This window comes from Thamnophis sirtalis, unplaced genomic scaffold (genome assembly GCF_051295495.1).
Source record: "Thamnophis sirtalis isolate CommonGarterSnake01/CBP01778 unplaced genomic scaffold, rThaSir2_p1.2 scaffold_3, whole genome shotgun sequence".
Taxonomy (NCBI): domain Eukaryota; kingdom Metazoa; phylum Chordata; class Lepidosauria; order Squamata; family Natricidae; genus Thamnophis; species Thamnophis sirtalis.
Genome location: NW_028261383.1, coordinates 173,110,379 through 173,130,836, shown reverse-complemented (window position 1 = coordinate 173,130,836; position 20,458 = coordinate 173,110,379). Strand labels below are relative to the sequence as shown.

The following is a 20,458-nucleotide window of genomic DNA, read 5'->3' as shown; positions in this document are numbered from 1 at the left end:
TTGGTGGAAAAAAAACCAAAATATTCATTCGAGGCAGGGAGCTTTTAAAGAAAGGTTAACACTTGCTGTCAAAATAGCTGGTGTCTTCCTCGGATTCCAGGTGAGGAATGAACTCAGCTTTCTGCCTCAGAAGCCCATTCCAATCTAGTTCTTTGAAAAACGAATGTTGTTTCACTTCATAGGCGCCACCTGTGTAAATGAAAGAAAACAAGGGTTTGCTGTCCTCTACTGGACAAAATCGAAAATCACTTTAAGTAAAAAGAATGAGCCAAGCAGCTATCATGATGCTTAGCTAAGAAATTTGGATCCTGTTGCCAGAGATACTTTATGGAGAGAAAGGATGGGGTACTGGGAATGCTTCAGTGGTGGGTTGCTCAACCCGTTCCAACCGATACGGTTGGAACGGGGCTGGTGGCGTCCTCGTGCACGCGCGCAGTTCACACATGCGTCTTAGTGCCTGCACGATGCTCCAGCTGCTCGCGGAGAATCGCGCAGGCGCTGTATGTGCCATGCGCCTGCATGGAAGCGCAGAAGCCTTCAGAGACCGGTAATATAGCAGTAATAGCAATAGCCGTTAGACTTATATACCGCTTCATAGGGCTTTCAGCCCTCTCTAAGCGGTTTACAGCGTCAGCATATCGCCCCCACAGTCTGGGTCCTCATTTCACCCACCTCGGAAGGATGGAAGGCTGAGTCAACCTTGAGCCGGTGAGATTAGAAGAGCCGAGGTGGCGCAGTGGTTAAATGCATCACTGCAGGCTACTGCTAGATCAGCAGTTCAGCGGTTCAAATCTCACCGGCTCAGGGTTGACTCAGCCTTCCATCCTTCCGAGGTGGGTAAAATGAGGACCCGGATTGTTGGGGGCAATATGCTGACTCTCTGTAAACCGCTTAGAGTGGGCTGAAAGCCCTATGAAGCGGTATATAAGTCTACTGCTATTGCTATTGCTAGAACCACTGAACTGCAGATAACAGTCAGCTGAAGTGGCCTGCAGTACTGCACCCTAACCACTGCACCACCTCGGTTCTCTACCTCTCCACCTCGGTAAGGAGTGTGGGTGGGCGGGCGGGTTCACTGTGGGCGGGCGGGTTCCGGGTTCACCGACCAACCGGTCCACGGGGACCGCTGCGAACCGGTTGAAACCCACCCCTGGAATGCTTGCTATGACCATAGTTGGTCAACCCTTTGAAGCCTAAGAAGACAGAAAACAACCTCTCTCCTGATGAGCTGGAATGCTCTACCCATAGCTCCTTCACTCTCTTGTCTGACCTTACCTGCTCCCAGGCGGAGGAGAGGATTGGTTTGCAGGAGGCAAGAAATCAGATGCTGAGCATCGGAGGGGAGCGCCTCCTCTCCTTCTGGCCACAAAATGTCATCTGAAAGCAAGGAAATAAAGACAGGCTGTTGCAATCGGATAGTGGCGCTCGGGGAAAGCAGATTAGGTCGAAGAGGCTGGAAATAGGAGGGGTTATAAAAATAGTTCCTCCTACTGAGGCTGCAACTTAAATGATGCAATTTAAGAATAGCAGGAGCCGTATCTCAAAACATCGGCTCTACACAAAGCTTCCCTCACAATATCATGTTGCTCTTCACTTCCTCCACCTTACTGCTTTATCTATTCATTCGCTGGCTGGGGAATTCTGGGAGTTGAAGTCCGGACATCTTCAAGTGGCCAAGGTTGAGATACACTGATCTAAAGGAAAAGCCACCTTTGAGATGAACCTGTTGACTTCATGGAAATGCCCATGTGGTCTTCTTGGCAAAAAAATATATATAGTAATTTGTATTTCCTCTGCCTTTTTTAAAAAAACTTGTCAGTTCAGTCTAAAATCCACCTACAAACGTGGAACAAATTTTAAAGTAAGTAACTGTTGTGACTCAGCAGATGTCTGCTGTGAGTCTTGTCGGAATGCAATGATTAACGACGCAGCTGGGGCTCGTTAACGGGGTTTTGGAGATAAAAGGACGGATGCTGCCACGCCCTAGTTGCAGGAGTCAACATACGTTCCTTCGTGGGTTACTTGGTTCGTACAACATTGCTTCTTACACTTGGATAAGTGCTTCGGTGATTCATGTAAACCTGATTCGTGGAGAACTTTGGAAGAAGTGCATTGCTTGTAAGAGTTTTTGTTTGGCATTCTTGTCGGAGACTTGTATTTATGTTATTTTTGGGCTCGAAGCCAGTTTGAACTGAGAACTGATAAAGAAAGACTTCCTTTTAAGTTTTGTCTGCCTGCGTTTGTTAACGAGCCGTGAAGGGGGGACAGAACAATAACCAATGAGCCTCTAAGAGAAGCAACGCTTGTTCTACGTACCAGTGATGACTTGGCCAAAGAGCTCTTCAGGAGTGTCTCCAAAGAACGGTACACAGCCCACCAGGAATTCATAGAGGATGATGCCCATGGCCCACCAGTCCACGGGCTTCCCGTAACCTTGGCGAAGGATCACCTCGGGTGCAATGTATTCTGGGGTCCCACACACCTGTTGAGATAATTGTCTTTATTCAGCTGTCAAAAATCCACTGAGTGTCAGGTAGCTCAAAACTTGCAAGTGCATATGGTGTTAATTGGTTCAAATTAAATTTGAGAACACTATAATTTTCTCTCTTATTTATTTATTTATTTATTTATTAGACTTATATACCGCTTCATAGGGCTTTCAGCCCTCTCTAAGCGGTTTACAATTTTTTTTTTTAGCAAATTGAGTCAGCAACTTGCCCCCAACAATCCGGGTCCTCATTTTACTCACCTTGGAAGGATGGAAGGCTGAGTCGACCTTGAGCCGGTGAGATTTGAACCGCTGAACTGCAGATCACAGTCAGCTAAAGTGGCCTGCAGTACTGCACCCTAACCACTGCACCACCTCGGCTCCTTACATATAACACAATTCGACATTGTTTTTTCCCCCCTAAATATAGAGGTACTGATCTGTTAAAATGAAGCAGTAAAGAAAGCTTTTCTTTGATCATTAAAAAGTCAGCGTGCTAAATAGTTAGAAGTCCACCACAGATGTTAAAAAATGAAAAAAAAGATTGCTGTCAGTTGCAATATCCTTTTGTATTATCAGATATTTGGCCTTCCGTAGACCTCTTTCAAGTGGCATAAGGACTGTGCAATACTTTGTATGTTTTCTCTATTACTGTATTTCAAGTGAAAACACATAACCTCAGAGCTGGAATAAAAGAAATCAGAATGGAAAATCTACTAGGTTTATAGATATATTCATAGATTCAGCATGGCTCAGAAACAGTGGTGGGTTTCAAAAGGATTTAGAACCTCTTCTGTAGGTGTGGCCTACTTTGTGGGAGTGGCTTGGCAGTCATGTGACTGAGTGGGTGTGCCCAACTTGTAAAATGTGGTGAAACTCACTTAACAACGCTCTTGCTTAGCAACCAAAACATTGGCTCAGGAACTCTGGCATTGAAGCGTGCAAGTCTTAAAGCTGTCAAGTTACAAGACCCTCGCACCCCTAACCCTTTAGAAAAAAAACAGGGGTGTTCAAACTTGAAAGGTTTAAGACTTGTGGACTTCAACTCCCAGAATTCCTCCTCTCGCTCTTCATCTTGATGATGTCCGGACGGGCAGGGGGAGGGAGCTGGAACCGGTTCTAAACGGCACTGTAGATTTGTGGAACCTCTTCTATGGAAGAGGTTAGAACTGGCAGGAACCCACCCCTGCTCAGAAACCAGGAGACTGTGAGTTCTAGCCCCATATTAGGTATCAAGTCCACCTGGGTGACTTTGGGCCAGCCATTCTCCCTCAGACCAAACCACTTTGCAAGATTTTTGTGGAGAAAATAGGAGGAAGAATTAATATTAGGTATATTCGCCATCTTGAGTTAAGGGGCACAGTGGTTAGAATGCAGAACTGCAGGCTACTTCTGCTGATTGCTGGCTACCAGCACTTTGGCAGTTCAGGTCTCACTGGCTCAAGTTGGAATCAGCCTTCTGTCTTTCCGAGGTTGATAAAATGAGGACCCAGATTGTTGGGGACAAAATGCTGACTCTATAAACCCCTTAGAGCAGGCTGTAAAGCACTGCGAAGTGGTATATAGGTCTAAATACTGCTGCTATTGCTATTAATAAAGTAACAAAGATGGGATAAAAATCTAATAAATGCATCAATAATAAAATAACGCATCACTACTTTCATGCAGTTTTCTGACAGCTTTAGCTTTTTGAGTATCTGACTTTTTTTTTTTACATTTATTATACGCGCAGAATCAGATAACAAACAGACTTAAACAGGGCTCCACCTGTTTGTCTAGAAACTCCCTGGCATCCTTCTCAATATGACCTTCATACAGGTTTGTGGTAAGGCTCATCAGCCCCATCTTGGAAAGACCAAAATCCGTCAGCTTGATATGTCCCATGGAAGTGATAAGTAGGCTGTGGAGAAAGCAGAGGAACAAACATCAGAGAGAACCAATCATAGCCACTTCCTAAAAACACCTAAAGACAGGCCTGGTCTTTTAACTTCATACTTGTCAGGCTTGAGGTCACGATGGACGATGCCATAATTATGCAGGTACTCCAGGGCCAAGACGGTTTCAGCAAAGTACATGCGGGCCATTTCTACAGGCAGAGCCCCAATGTTCTTCAACAACGTGGCACAATCCCCACCTGCTAGGAGGAAGGTGAAATGGTTAGGGAGATGGCTAGGATGTCATTCTGTTTAGCCAGCTACTCTCTCCAGTTCTTCGACTGAAACTCGCGGTCTCAAGAATGTAAGAAGTATGATTCTGGAGACTGTTGTTAGCCTTCTTTAGCAGATGCTTATACGAGACCCACAAACAAAATAAGTATATAAAAACTTCTTCAAACACCTCTATCTGCACCTGATATTCAAACATATTGTAATCAGACATTATAATTTTTTTATTTTATCAATTTCATATATACATTCACAATTATATGATCTCATAACTGTTATTAATAATATGTATTTATAACAATTTTTTCCCTACAGTTGACAATATACTTGAAGATTGCTTTCTTACCATCCCATAGATCCATCTTATCTTACAACGGTCCTACTTCTTCTTCCCTCCCTCCCTCTTTCCTTCCCTCGTTTCTTCTCTCCTACTCTCCTTCCTTCCCTCCTTCCTTCCCTCCCTCCTTCTCCCTTCCCTCCTTCTCTCCTTCCCTCCTTCCTTCCTTCCCTCCTTTCTTCTCTCCTTCTCTCCTTCCTTTCCTCCTTCCTTCCCCCCTTCCTTCTCTCCTACATTCCCTCCTTCCTTCCCCGCTTTCTTCTCTCCTTCTCTCCTTCCTTCCCTCCTTTCTTCTCTCCTTCTCTCCTTCCCTCCCTCCCTCCTTCCTACCCCCCTTTCTTCTCTTTCTTCTCTCCTTCCTTCCTTCCTTCCTCCTCTCCTTTCCCTTCTCTCCTTCCCCTTCCTCCCTTTTACCCTTCCCCTCTTCTTCCCATTCCTCCCCTCTTTCCTACTCTTACATTCCCTCCCATTCTTCCTCTGCCTTTCCCTTTCTCTTCAGACATTATCTGAAAATGGGAGATAACAGCCTCAGTCAGAAGGCATGCTAAGCCAGAAGTTTGGGGGATTCTCAATTATTGGTGCATACCAATTTATTATGGCCTTTTATTACGTGACCCGACAAATGCACGCACGACAAAAATGCACCAACAAAACCGTGGTGAGAAAACCGCAACGTCGAAATCGTGCCCACAATAGCGCGCCAACAACAGTGCGATTAGGGTTAAGGTTAGGGTTAGGTTTAGGTTTAGGTTTAGGGTTATTACCTTGTTTTCGCGGTGTTTGTTGATGGCACGCTTTTGTCGGCGCGCTGTTGTCAGCGCGATTTCGACGTTACGGCTTTCTCGCCGTGCTTTTGTCGACACGCTTTTGTCATGCACGCATTTGTCGGTGAACCCTTTTATTATTATGATAAACCAAACTTGTAGGGCTCATATTTATATGGTAAGTAGATGTTGATAGCCTTATTCTCCATGAATTTGTCCAATTAAAACCTAGCGACACGTTTACCTTTCTTCCTACCTAAAACCTGAGAGACCGCCTCCTGCCGATTACCTCCCTCAGACCGATTAGATCTCACAGGTTAGGTCTACTCCGGATTCCATCTGCCAGCCAATGTCGGCTGGTGACCCCCCGGAGGAGAGCCTTCTCTGTTGCAGCTCCAGCCCTCTGGAATGACCTCCCCGTGGAGATCCGGACCCTTACTACCCTCCCGGCCTTCCGCAAAGCCACCAAGTCCTGGCTGCTCCAGCTGGCCGGGGGGCCTGTGAAATATCCAGCCCCACGGAAATTGTGAATGTTGCGGTTTTGTTTTTAAAGTGTTGTCTTTGTCTAGTTTTCCCCCTTTCCCTTGTCTATTGTGAGCCGCCCGGAATCCTTCGGGAGTGGGCGGCATACAAGACAAATAAAATCAAAATCAAATCAATCAAATTTTTTGTAATATTTTACAAATTATGTGTTATCGATTCCTGTATGTTTCTGGGTAGCAAAAATTCCACGGTCAAGCACATCAAAACTCAAAATAGAAGTTGCGAATCCTATTAAAATGTAATTTAATGAACAACCTCAACGACAATTGCCTTTCCATAGAAAAAGCTGCCTTGGCTAGCAGTTGTGAATATTTTAAAGGTAAGAGTTAAAAAAAATGTCCCACCGAAAACATAGGACCAATTGAATGGGAGTAAGTGGATTCCAGGTTAACTTAGAACTCCAGGTCTATGCCACATAAGGCCTGGCACACCTGAATAGACTTTTTAAGCTTGCTAACATCCATTGCTTTATTTTGTAGAGCAAAACTCATAATTTATCAACAATCTATGTGGAGATCTGTATTACCAGCTACTACCTATATAGGTTATGCAAACCCAATCATAGACAAACCACACTCAATCTCAGTCCCCATTATTGAAATGGGAGTTTTTACAACCAACAGGCATCATTTTATATTTACTTATTTTCTGCGTTTTTCATTGTTCCTTTTCCTAATTTGCCAACCTAAGTAATCTAACATTATTAGCCAATTTGCTACTTCGCTTTCATCAGCTAATTTATAAACAAGTTAAACAAGCACCAATCCCAAATACAGATGCACTGGCTACACACACTGTACATTTTGTTCTTTTGAGCCAGTTACTAAGCCTTAAGTGGGTTCACCTTTTACCCCATAATTGTTCAATTTGTCCAGGAATCTTTGTCAAAAGTTATCCAAAAGTCCAAGTAAGTGGTATCTATTTGATAACTTTTACAACATGTTTGCTAATATTCTCCAGCCATGTTAATTCTTCTTCAGGAAAACCTAACCTATATACTTGACAATTCAGTGAGTAACCATGTTTTCCAGCAATTTATCTGTGATTTACATTAACCTAACAGGCTTGAAATTCCTGAGAATCTCATTTACTCAGATTTCCCCCCCCCTCTGACTATTTTTCAACCCTCTCATAGGAAAGCCTGTGAAATGTTATGAATTATGTTGGGAGTATACTCCTAGGCTATATATATATATATATATATATATATATATATATATATGTATGTATGTATGTATGTATGTATGTATGTATGTATGTATGTATGTATGTATGTATGTATGTATGTATGTATGTAAGTAATTAACTTTACTATAAGAATGAGTCAAGAAAGCTCTCTCTCTCTCTCTGCTTGTCCTATGCTTGATGACTTGATGACTGGAATGTGAACTGCGACTGTAAGCTATTGTTTGTTCTTTGAATTGTGTTTGGACTAATATCTACTATCACTGCTTGTGAAGCAATTATCAGTAGTAAAGCTACTTGTTTTTACTAGCAGTGTCTGAAACTCTATTCGTGTGTTTCTACTAGCAACATTCTTTCTCTCTAGCTGTACATTCCCTTGCACTACTTTCTGTCTCCCAACCGAGATACCCCTAACAAATGGTATATTTTTCACTACAAGATCATCAATTGCACATTTGAGTTTTTTGAGATTTAAATAAAGAGCTTCCTATTTTGTCTACCCTATTTAGGTCCATGCCTCAGACTTACTTTCTGAAAGTATCAGCTCAGGTAGTTTTCTGCCCTATATCTTCTAGAGGGAAGACAGATGGAAATAATTCATTCAGTTCTCTGCAGTCCTTATCTTCCTTCTATATTTCTTTTCTTCCTTTGTGATGTAATAGCCCAGTTAGTTTTTCCTGTTTTAGATGTAATTATTGTTAATTGTTGCTTTTAACAATTAAACTCAACTTTCTCTTTTATAACTCTCATTATCTGTTCATTTTGTCCCCTGGCCTCTTCTATTATCTTATTTACACAGAGTTTGTAAGACAGTGATTATGGACTGCATGATCTCTGGATTTCAAACCTTAATTTCTTCATTACAAAAATAATACAGGATGCTAAAATGTCTTCTGAAATTCACAATCATAAAGTCTTCTACAACTTGTCTTAATTTGCAACTGTTGGAAAACTCTTCTCAAAGTTTAACCTATGTTTATTTGGTTAATGAAGGATGCATATATTTTATACTTAATAGTATTTGCTAATAATTATTCTTGGAAGAGTGTTTCTGCAAATCGCATATGTAAATTTTAATGTGGAATTTAAAGTGATTGATGTGAACTTGTCATGCTACAGAATGAATCTGCTATCATGCTAACTCCTCCTCACTCCTTTATGTGAATAAAGAGCAAATTAGATGTACCATTTACTCTGAATTCCTGTTTAGGTGTTCTCCTTTCATAGGGAGGAAAACCTGTTTTTCCCCTCCATCCACTAAAGGGAGGAAAAATTCTGTTTTTGCATACTTGGCCTATTTATATCAATCCTCTTGATTTAAAAACTCCTTTCCTGCCTAGTGGAAAGGACTGGTTTTATTAATAGGAAAAACAAATTGGTGGATAATGTGATGTGATTTCTTAAAATTAAAAATAATTCTGGCTGTATTAAAATGAATAATAAATCAGTAGGGCAAAAAGTCCAGTCCAATGGCCACAACAGTATCCCTTTTGCAATCTTCAAATCCTGTCTAGTATGACACTATTTTGCAATTTTGCAAGGTCAGGGGATGAGTCAATGAAAATGGTTGATTAGAGCTAACACATTTTCATTTGCAGAAGTTGTATATTCTTGTAATTCATTTCATTGCCTTAAATATATTAGTTATAAGGTAAAGGTTTCCCTCGCACCTATGTGCTAGTCATTCCCGACTCTAGGGGGCAGTGCTCATCTCCGTTTTAAAGCCGAAGAGCCGGCGCTATCCGAAGACGTCTCCGTGCTCATGTGGCTGGCATGACTAAATGTCGAAAGCGCATGGAACGCTGTTACTTTCCCGCCAAAGGTGGTTCCTATTTTTCTACTTGTATTTTTACATGCTTTCGAGCTGCTTCGTGGGCAGAAGCTGGGATAGGTAACGGGAGCTCACTCCGTTCCGTGGTCTTAAGGATTTGAACTGCCGAACTGCCAACCTTTCTGATCGACAAGCTTAGCGTCTTAGCCACTGAGCCACTGCATCCCTTGTTTGCATTAGTTATAAGGCAATGCCTAATTCATTGCCATTGTGTAACTATTGGTGGATTAAGTTTAATATGCTTTTTTCAGATGCTTTCCAGGCATACAGTGGGGTTAAAAGAGATCCAAATAGACCAAGTCAGAACATGGATCTCTTGAGAATGAGGAAATCTGTAATGTCTTAGAAAGACAGGCTAATGGGGTTGGCTGCGGTACAGAATCAGTCTTGTCTTCCTGGCTGTAGCTGCCCGATTCAGTCAGGTATGGAAAACCTATGCCAAGTTCTCAAAAGTTTTTGTAGTGTGGTATCTGCATACATGCCAAATGATTTTCAAGTCCAACCAAAAAGGCAAGTTGGAAGAAAATAAATTTGTCAATGTCCCAAGCTTATTGGAGGCGATAGGAATTTATTGGATACTAATCCTCTTCTCTTCATATTTTTTCATCTCAGCTCTTAAAAGTTCTTCAAGTGTTCTCTGCAAAGTCAGGGCTGAGTCTTTTCAGCGTCTTCGAGAGGTTGTATCACGTGATCAAAGAGCGTCAACAGGATATTAGACTATAATTTGGACGTGGACAACTTCAATGGTCATAATTTCCAATCTAGAAAGTTATATATTAAGTCAATACACTAGGTAAGTGAGCCCAAGAGTGTCCGTGACCTGACAATTGCGCGATAGACATATGCGCGCTGACAAAATAGCGCCGATTAAAACGCGACGTCGAAATCACGCCCACAAAATCCCGACGTCAAAATCGCGCCGACAAAAGCGCGATGACAAGCACAATAAAATCGAAAAATTTTTAGGGTTAGGGTTAGGGTTATAACGTACGTATACGCCTCCCACTATGTTAAAGGCCCAGCACACTCACTGGGCTGTCTATAGTTTGTTGATGACGAGATTTTGTCGTCGCGCGTTTGTCGTCGCGATTTTGTCGAAAATCAATTAGCGATTCTGACGCCGCGATTCTGACGCCGCGATTTTGACGTCGCGGTTTTGTTGGCGCGCATATGTCTATTGCACATTTGTCGGTGAACCAAGAGTGTCTACCTGGATGGAACAGCTGATTTTCAGAGTTGCAGGCAAAATCTTGCCTCACCTTACCTGAGCATTTCAGGGAATAAACATACATTCTTCTGTACATACGATATCTGCTTAAGTACTAAGTTACGGCCACCTCCTAACTATCATTCTTGTAGGTAATCTATTTCTTGACACATTTATTATTATATTTAAGTAAGATATTTGTTATATTCTTTAGGAGTTCTTACAAATAAATGTGCTGTTAAACTTAGTGTTTTCTTTATAAGGTAGCCTTTTCAAACCAGCTGCTTCCAAATAGACTTACATCACCTATAATGCTGCAATCAGTACTGCCTATGTCCAAACCAGAGATTACAGAAGTTGAAGTCTAATATATTTGGAGTCCAGTTTGGACAAAGCCGTAAATGACCAGTATTTAGAGCATATCAATGCAACCAATTCCCATGGATTGCTGCTAACATGACATAACTATGATAACAGCCGAGGTGGCACAGTGGTTAAATGCAGCACTGCAGGCTACTTCAGCTGACTGCAGTTCTGCAGTTCGGCTGTTCAAATCTCACCGGCTCAGGGTTGACTCAGCCTTCCATCCTTCCGAGGTGGGTAAAATGAGGACCCGGATTGTTGTTGGGGGCAATATGCTGACTCTGTAAACCGCTTAGAGAGGGCTGAAAACCCTATGAAGCGGTATATAAGTCTAACTCCTATTGCTATTGCTATTGCTACTTGCCACAGTGACACAGTGGTTAGAATGCAGTACTGCAGGCTACTTCTGCTGCCAGCCGGCTGCCTGCAATTTGGCAGTTCGAATCTCACCAGGCTCAAGGTTGATGCAGCTTTCCATCCTTCCGAGGTCAGTGAAATGAGAACCCAGATTGTTGGGGGGAATATGCTGACTCTGTAAACCTCTTAGAGAGGGCTGAAAGCCCTATGAAGCGGTATATAAGTCTACCTGCTATTGCTATTGCTAACTCTTGCACGATATTGGATGGAGACTTCCATAAAGACTTTGCATCTCACAGGTACCAACCCTTACAAATTCTGAGACTGCGTACCTTCAACATACTCCATGACCATGCAGAGGTACCGCTTAGTTTCAAAAGAGCAGAACATGCTGACCACGAAGGGGTTCTCTGCAAAAGTCAGAATGTCACGCTCCACAAAGGCTTGTTGGATCTGATTGCGCAGGATGAGGTTCTGCTTGTTAATTTTCTTCATGGCAAAGCGCTGGCGGGTCTCTTTATGTCGCACCAAATACACCGCTCTGAGAGAGAAGAAGAAAGCAGAGGTCAGCAAGAGGCATTTTTAGGTTCTGCCCCAAAAGTCTATATTCGCCTGCCACAAAAAAGGAAAATCTTGCAAAATCCATGTATCACAATCCTTCTGTAAACTACCTTTTATTTTCATCAACTTTAAAGAAAGATTGCGGAAGCCTTCATATTTATTAGAGTTCACCTCCTTTTATTAGCTGGCTAAAAAAAATCTAACATTTACAGAATGCTTTGTACAGGAGAAAATTAAACATGGTTATACATCTGTCTAGTGTACTTTGCTACAGCACATTTTAATATAGAAAAATCTACTACTCAGCGGGAAGTCAGAATCCAGAATTATCCTGGATTTGAGATCTTGGTCTTGGAAAGAATACCTCCTCCCACCTATTCACTGACATTGTCCTCAGAGCAGAGGTGGGTTCCTACCAGTTCACACCTATTCGGTAGAACCGGTTCGTCAAATCTACCGAACCGGTTAGAAGAGGTTCCACCAGTGGACCTGGAAAGCAGGCTACACCTACAGAAGAGGTTCCAAAAATTTTTGAAACCCACCACTGGTCCTTGGATAGGATTATTCTACACTATCATGCTCCTATTTATAAAACTCAGTGCCTCTGTGAAAGGTAAGGATGACTCCTGCGTTTGTGGTGCAATCAGAACATTGCGTGTGTTGAAGTTGTTTTAATGCAAACCAAAGATGCCTTTTAAGAAACAAGTTTACATCCTATTCTTATGCAGGCCAGTGCTGTGTGTGGGGTAATTTAAGGTGGTTCTGAGAAGTGTCGTAAGGCATCTTCATATCCGGTCTCATGGGCGGCAAGCCACTCCCATCCGGTCACATGGGTGGCAAGCCACTCCCACAAAGGAGGCCACACCCACAGAGTAGGTTCAAACAATTTTGGAAACCCACCACTGCCTCAGAGGTTCTCCTCCAATTTTCCATATAGCCCCAGGGATGCTAGTTTCTTCTCGAGGAATGTCTTCATCAGAAAGGCTTGTTCGGGCACTTATTCATACCTCTTCAATATCAGGCTAAATTTTATTTTATTTATTCATTAATCAACTAATCCAAATAGTGAACTTGCTTTCAAAATCACCTATTTTTATGGCCTCTTTGAACCACTGTCGTAATTTATACTCCAATTTGCTACAACTGCTATAATTTTCCCCTTCTGAGCGACATCATCATGGTAAGAAACAGAATGACTGGCTCAAATAAACATTTGGAGGCCACGCGATTTGGAGCTCCAATTGTCGACCCAGAAGCAAAGGTCCTTTCCTGCAGCCAATGGACCAGTGGTGGGTTTCAAAAATTGTTCGAACCTACTCTGTGGGTGTGGCCTCCTTTGTGGGAGTGGCTTGCCGCCCATGTGACCAGATAGGAGTGGCTTGCAACCCATGTGACCGAATATGAAGATGCCGACGACACTTGTCAGAACCACCTTAAATTACCTCACACACAGCACTGGCATGCAGAAGAATATGATGTAAACTTGTTTCTAAAAAGGCATCTTTGGTTTGCGTTAAAACAACTTCAACACACGCAATGTTCTGATTGCACCACAAACGCAGTAGTCATCCTTACCTTTCACAGAGGCACTGAGTTTTATAAATATGAGCATGATAGTGTAGAATAATCATATCAAAGGACCAGTGGTGGGTTTCAAAAAATGTTGGAACCTCTTCTGTAGGTGTTTCTGCTTTCCGGCTCTACTGGTGGAACCTCTTCTAACCGGTTCGGTAGATTTGACGAACCGGTTCTACCGAATAGGTGCAACCTGGTAGGAACCCACCTCTGAAATGGACCCAAGGAACCTGATGCTAAGAGTGCACTCACCCATAGGCCCCGTTGCTTATAAGTTTAATAGTTTCAAAGTCTCCTTCTCCTGGCGGCTTCTTTGGCTTCGGAGTAGTCCCACGGCTCTGCAACATTAAACATTCTGAGTGTGAGGCCATAAATGGTCCATAAGGAGGCAACAATTCAGTTCTAACAGAAGTTTACCTTATAGGATGCTTTTAAAATACAAGTTAACGTTTGAATCGTTCAGAAACAGGAGTCATTTTGTTGCAAGAAATGACAGGCGTTAGACTTCTCAGGATACAGGAAAAGTTTATTTGGCAGCCAGGTTCAGAAAGCTGGCCCATGGCTTAGCATTGCAAGTTCTGAACCACCTTCGTTATCGAAGCACACGTTCTTATACATTCTCAAAGGCAGCGCAACACGGAAATCCTTAACACATTTCTTAGTGGTTACCTTGAGGAGAAAGCCTTATAAGGAGATGGGGTCTTACTTCTCCTTTTGTTTCAGGTATGAAGTACGTGTCAATAACGAACTTTAATTGAACCTTGTGGTTTGGACTTTTGACATAGGTTTTGACCTAGGGACGTTGGCTAGAACATCTTGTGGTTAGGCATTTGCTTCCTGTTCTTTTGCAAGCTCCAACTCTGTCTATGTGGCTTTTTAATATAGAAGTAAAGGGGCCCCGAGAGGCTGTCCAGCCTGACCCAGTAGGTTTCACACTTAATGTCCAAATCTCACTTTACGTCCTACTTTATCTTCATTTATAAATTATTCATTTATAAATGCAGAAATATCAAAATTTAAGAAGAATCAAGTGCGCAATGAAATACAGTTAAGCAACAGCATTCAAGTCCTAATAAAGCATATATATATATATATATATATATATATATATATGTATGTATGTATGTATGTATGTATGTATGTATGTATGTATGTATGTATGTATGTATATTCAAATCCCAATAAGGGCATGGCTAGCTGATGAGAGCTAAATAGCTTGAAATAGATCTATACTAGTCTCCCTTTATTTATTTATCAGCACAAATAACACACACACACACACACACACACACACATATATGTATATGTATATGTGTGTGTGTGTGTGTGTGTGTATATATATATGTATATATATATATATATATATATATATATATATATATATATATATATATATATATATAGATTTTTTTAAAAAAAACACATATCTATCTATCTATCTATCTATCTATCTATCTATCTATCTATCTATCTATCTATCTATCTATCTATCTATCTATCTATCTATCTATCTATCTATCCAGGCAGAATCTCTGTTCTTCAGTAAAGAGCTACTATCATAGGTATGTTCATCACAGTCTCACCAATAAAGAACAGGAAACTTAGAATAAAGGTGCAAAACCTTTTCTAAATTGCAAACCACAATAGATCTCGCAGTGGCCTAATTATGAGCTGATACCACACTCCATAAAAGTAGAGCTAAGATAAAGTATGAGGGAAAAAGACCAAAATTATGAGCCATTCTATGTAAACTTTTAATCTTCCATTGGAAGTTAATCCGAGCCGAGGTGGCGCAGTGGTTAAATGCAGCACTGCTGGCTACTTCAGCTGACTGTTAGCTGCAGTTCGGCAGTTCAAATCTCACCCGCTCAGGGTTTGACTCAGCCCTCCATCCTTCCGAGGTGGGTAAAATGAGGACCCAGACAGTTGGGGGCAATATGCTGACTCTGTAAACCGCTTAGAGAGGGCTGAAAGCCCTATGAAGCGGTATATAAGTCTAACTGCTATTGCTATTGCTATTGCTACATTTCAGCACTTCCCCCCAAACGTTAACTGCTTTAAACTTTAAAATGTGAGATGTGAAAATCCTAAATCAGCCTACAGGTTTTACTATATTTAGTCAGTAGTTGATTAACTAGTAGGATTCCAAATTAAAGGCGCATTTATTTCACTTTTTATTGAACAAAATATTAAAGATAGCCTGTCCTTGTAACAAGCAAAGCTGGCATTTGTTTACTACGTTGTACATAATTTCAAACATTCTTCAACAGCTCAAAAACCACACACACCCCAAAAAGGTTGAAATATAATTAAACAAATCCATGAGAGTTTGAACGGCTGTATTTTAGTTGCCACCTGCCCCTCATTCCAAACAACCAATGTAAAAATAATTGTTGAAACTGATGGAGGCTTGCAATATTGTGAATTACTGGATAAATAGCATTATTAGTTGTCCAAGGGGGAAAAAAAGTAAGAAAAAGGTAGTGGGTTAGTGCAAATCTCTTCCACAAGCAAAACCTACGGCTCTTTGAAATTAGGTTTCTGATTTAGAAATAATATTTATTGTATCTTAATTAATTTTTTCTAGAGCACTGCGTGCATGAAACTTAAGGGGATTAACTTCTGCAAAGAAATGCAATCTATGTTGATTCTCTCATATAAATACATATTAATTTACATAAGACAGATGTAAAGCATCTTGGGGGGAAATTACCTTGGAAAGCTAAATACAATATAAAATGAACATATGAAAGATAAAATAGAGGACACAGTGATTGAGCAACGCCACTTCCACTACCAAAAGCAACACGGTTCTCTGGAGATCAGAGAAGTAATGCTGCTATTTAAGTAGCACCTCTCCTCACGAAGCATCCATATTATTGATGTTTAATTTATTTCCGATTGCTGCCAGTAGAAACAGTATAGAACTTCAGTTATATTCCTGAATTTCAAAGACTAGGAGTTCTAAACATGGGTGTCTGTGGAAGGAAAAGGCAAATGACATGTGCCTGGTAAATGCCATAATTTATGTTTTTACACCAATACAGTTTTTGAATATTATACTGTTGCAGGAAATGACAGGCGTTAGACTTCTCGGGATACAGGAAAAGTTTATTTGGCAGCCAGGTTCAGAAAGCGAGCCCGTGGCTTAGCATTGCAAGTTCTGAACAACCTTCATTATCGAAGCACGCGTTCTTATACATTCTCAAAAGCATTGCAACACGGAAATACTTAACACATTTCTTAGTGGTTACCTTGAGGAGAAAACCTTATAAGGAGATGGGGGTCTTACTTCTCCTTTTGTTTATGGAGTACGTGTCATTAACGAACTTTAATTGAACCCCTGGACTTTTGACATAGATTTTGACATAGGGACATCTTGTGGTTAGGCACTGGCTTCCTGATTCTTTTGCAAGCTGCAACTCTGCCTATGTGGCTTTAATATAGAAGTAAAGGGGCTCTGAGAGGCTGTCCAGCCTGACCCAGTAGATTTCACACTTAATGTCCAAAATCTCACTTTACGTCTGCTTTATCACCATCACACATTTTTACTTAATCTCAGCTTGTTATGAAAATTTCTTTCTTCTTACACAAATGAGATGTTCCTGAGGCTTAGTAGGAAGGACAGGCTGCAAGGGAGACATTTGCACAGCATAGGGAACAAATCACAATAAAGGTGTCTCCGTGGGAGTCCCTGTGTGTGTGTGTGTGTGGGGGGGGAAACTGGCTAGGATGGGGTTGGCCAAGCCGACCTGTATACTGACCTCGGTGAACTCCTCTGTCTCAGGTGTGTTGGATCCTCCACTATCGTGCTCCTCCACATACAGCACATCTGACGACAACAAGGTTTGGGAAGAGCCAAAGGGAGAGCCAAGGGAACAAGGCTTTAGCAACCCCATCGTCATTTATGAAAGCACAGAAAGGGTGAAATCTAGACACACACAGAGCCATGCATATACACAACGGCACATGCATGTGGTATAAATGGGCATATGTGAAAGCTCCATGTGTTCTAATGGCAAACCAGAAGATTCCAGCCATGCACTTTGCGAGCACATCTGCATGCAGCCTCGACACACCGCCGATATGCAAAAGCCTCTTTTATGCTGATGGGCACATTTTGGCAATTTTACTCACGCTCACAATGCAATATAGATGCACTCATGAAATCCGGCGTAGGGAAATGTACGCATGTATATGCACGCATTTAACACTGGACGCAGATGAGCATATGCTACCTTGCCCAGTGTGAAAAATGTGCATTGACCAGCTGAAGCAGTAAAAGATAAATTGTCCTAATGAAGAAACATGCAGCAGACCTTCCAGCACCTGGGGCCTCTGGTCTACCACTTTCCAGAATTTGTATGCAAATTCCATAACTCCTTCTCTGGAAATCCAGATCATGGTTCCTAGTTAGACAACTTTCAACGATGATCAACCCCTGTATCAGGATCAACCACACAGGATGAATCCATACAACGCTTCTTCCACCGTGGAGAGGAAAGGGTGAAATGGAGGGTCAGTTTTGAATGGGAAGCCAAGTTGAAGGAAAGTGGTTAAACACCCCTCTTTTGCACATCAGTCGGATAAAATCCAGAGCCCAGATACCTACAGCAAAGGTCCTACAAATCAAAACAGAAGCCATTCCAAAAAAAAAAACCTTCACATGGTGCACTGTTTGTTCTTAGTTTTATTCAGATGAAGCAAGCAGGAATCTGTCACTTGTAGTAATTTCACAACCCTGGATGTCATGGTTGGAGTATCAACATTTTAGATAATTCAGCCCAATTCAACACACAACAAATACAAAGTTATTTGGCTCGGTAAAAGACCGAAAGGAGGGAGATTGGGAGATTTTTATGTCAGTGTCTTTCTGTACAATTTTAATGGCTATGTTATATATATTTAGCTACAATTGATGGGGGGGGGGAGACAATGGGGTTCCAAATTTCATTGTCACCATGTGTATGTAGCAGTGGTGGGTTTCAAACATTTTTCGAACCTACTCTGTGGGTGTGGCCTCCTTTGTGGGAGTGGCTTGCTGGCCATGTGACCTGGTGGGAGTGGCTTGCCAGCCAGGTGTTTTCTCTCTCTCTCTCTCTCTGTCTCTCTGTTTCTCTCTCTCTCTTTCTTTCCTTTTGTCTCTCTGTCCCTTTTTCCTTTTTTTCTTTCATCTCTCTCTCTCTCACGTTTTCTTTCTTTTTTTCTTTCTTTCTTCCTTCCTTTCTTTCTCTTTCTCTTTCTCTCTCTGTGTGAGTCTGTGTGTGTGTGTGTGTGTGTCAGTGGTGGGTTTCAAAAAATTTTGGAACCTCTTCTGTAGGTGTGGCCTGCTTTCCGGGTCCACTGGTGGAACCTCTTCTAACCGGTTCGGAAGATTTGACAAACCGGTTCTACCGAATAGGTGCGAACTGGTAGGAACCCACCTCTGCTATGTAGACAGCTGATGCTGTAAAATAAGGTTTGCCGTAACCCTGAAAACTTAGGTTTGAAGTCAAGATGAGAGAAGACTGTTCATCCAGCATCTTTTTGTCATGTGAAAGATTCCGATCTCCTATCATAACCAGACTTTTTCTATAACTAGACTGATTTTCCTTTTCACTATCCCATATGAATTTCAAATTAAAAAAAAAAAAAGAAGTATGCATGCTTGGGATTTCTTAATAATTAAGGCTTCACTGTCGGTTTTCCTCTTATTCATCTCCAAAAAGTGCCTATCCACTCCAGCATTCTTGAAAAGAATCCCAGAAATCACCAAATACAAGATGGCAATCCAGAAATTTACTAGTAGACGACAATTTAACTTCTTCTCTTTCTACCGGACAGTTTGTTAACAAATTCTTAATGGCTCTTTAATAAATCTAACTTCACTATTTAGAAATATGCCTCTAGGCCAGTGTTTCTCAACCTTGGCGACTTAAAGTCCTGTGGACTTCAACTCCCAGAATCCCCCAGCCAGCCTGTTTGGCTGGGGGATTCTGGGAGTTGAAGTCCACAGGACTTCAAGTCGCCAAGGTTGAGAAACACTGCTCTAGGCTATCCTGGCTAACGTCTTTTTTTCAACCGTCGGACTAAATTCTGTGTCGATTTATTTATATCCTACCCCCTACGTAGAATAGGTAGTCAGGCAGATTTCCCTCACAAGCTGCACAAGGAACAAAAATGGCCCAAGAATATAGGATCATATTGAAGAAAACAAACAAATTTGTGCTGTGTGGAATCCATGTAATGTTGAATTGAATAGTCAGCATGACAAATTGCCACATATCCAAAGAAGTTATGAGATGACCATGCTAATACATGCAAGAAATGAAACACGAGTATGGTCACTTGACATATAAACAAATATTGGGTACATGTACAGAGACAAGGCCACTTGGATAGCAGACAATTTTGGTTGTATTACCTGGAAATGGGTCTCGAGTCAGTCCCAACTGGCTTATGATGTAACGAGGAATATCTGTCTTCACCAAATGTCCCTCTTTGGCGTGGTCCTCAGCTGCTTCCAGCAAGTGGTAAAACTCCTCAGGGTTAAACTCCTAGAGTGAAGATGCAGAGCAGGCCAGAATTAGGATGGAGATTAGCAGAGGAGAACTGATTTCAGGGAACCACAAAAGAGACACCTAGGGAGATGTAACGCTAAAAACAATGGATGTAGACCTGGGTAACAGGACTCCGTGGCACGACAAAACCGCGCTCGTCAAAATAGCGGTGATAAAACCGCGTCGCTAAAGCCGCGACGTCATCACCACGCGTCATCACCGCCGCGACAACAGCGCGGCGACAGAAGGGCGCTTTACAACAGTGCGGCGGTAGCCAGTTTTGCAGCTAGTTTCCCCCCCCCCCCTTAAGGATTGTTTTTTTCTGGAAAGAAAACAAGATAAAAATAGGAATGGGAAAACATGGATAATTTCTTATGGAGGTGGTTATCTGTAGTGCTTATGAAATTCTGTGAATTAGGTTGGGCAATTTCGTAGTAAAAATCTAAGCGGAAGCCTTCGTAGGGAAGAAAAATAGTGAGAATCAAGAGGAATAGTCGCTAGAGTTGCTACGTCCTGAAATCCTTAGTAGACAAACATGACATT

The 20,458-nt window shown here is 41.7% G+C and overlaps 1 protein-coding gene across 1 annotated transcript in view; it reads right to left on the bottom strand.

The window, feature by feature from the left end:
* The window catches only part of MAST1 (microtubule associated serine/threonine kinase 1), a 47,523-nt gene that overhangs the window by 17,181 nt on the left and 9,884 nt on the right, over positions 1-20,458 (bottom strand). The window contains exons 5-13 of the mRNA XM_087710965.1: positions 19,780-19,912; positions 17,141-17,208; positions 13,629-13,714; positions 11,573-11,781; positions 4,484-4,622; positions 4,256-4,388; positions 2,317-2,482; positions 1,276-1,377; positions 67-189 (exon numbers count right to left, since the gene is read on the bottom strand). Coding sequence (XP_087567091.1) covers positions 67-189; positions 1,276-1,377; positions 2,317-2,482; positions 4,256-4,388; positions 4,484-4,622; positions 11,573-11,781; positions 13,629-13,714; positions 17,141-17,208; positions 19,780-19,912 — 1,159 coding nt within the window. The remainder of the gene's footprint in view (positions 1-66; positions 190-1,275; positions 1,378-2,316; positions 2,483-4,255; positions 4,389-4,483; positions 4,623-11,572; positions 11,782-13,628; positions 13,715-17,140; positions 17,209-19,779; positions 19,913-20,458) is intronic.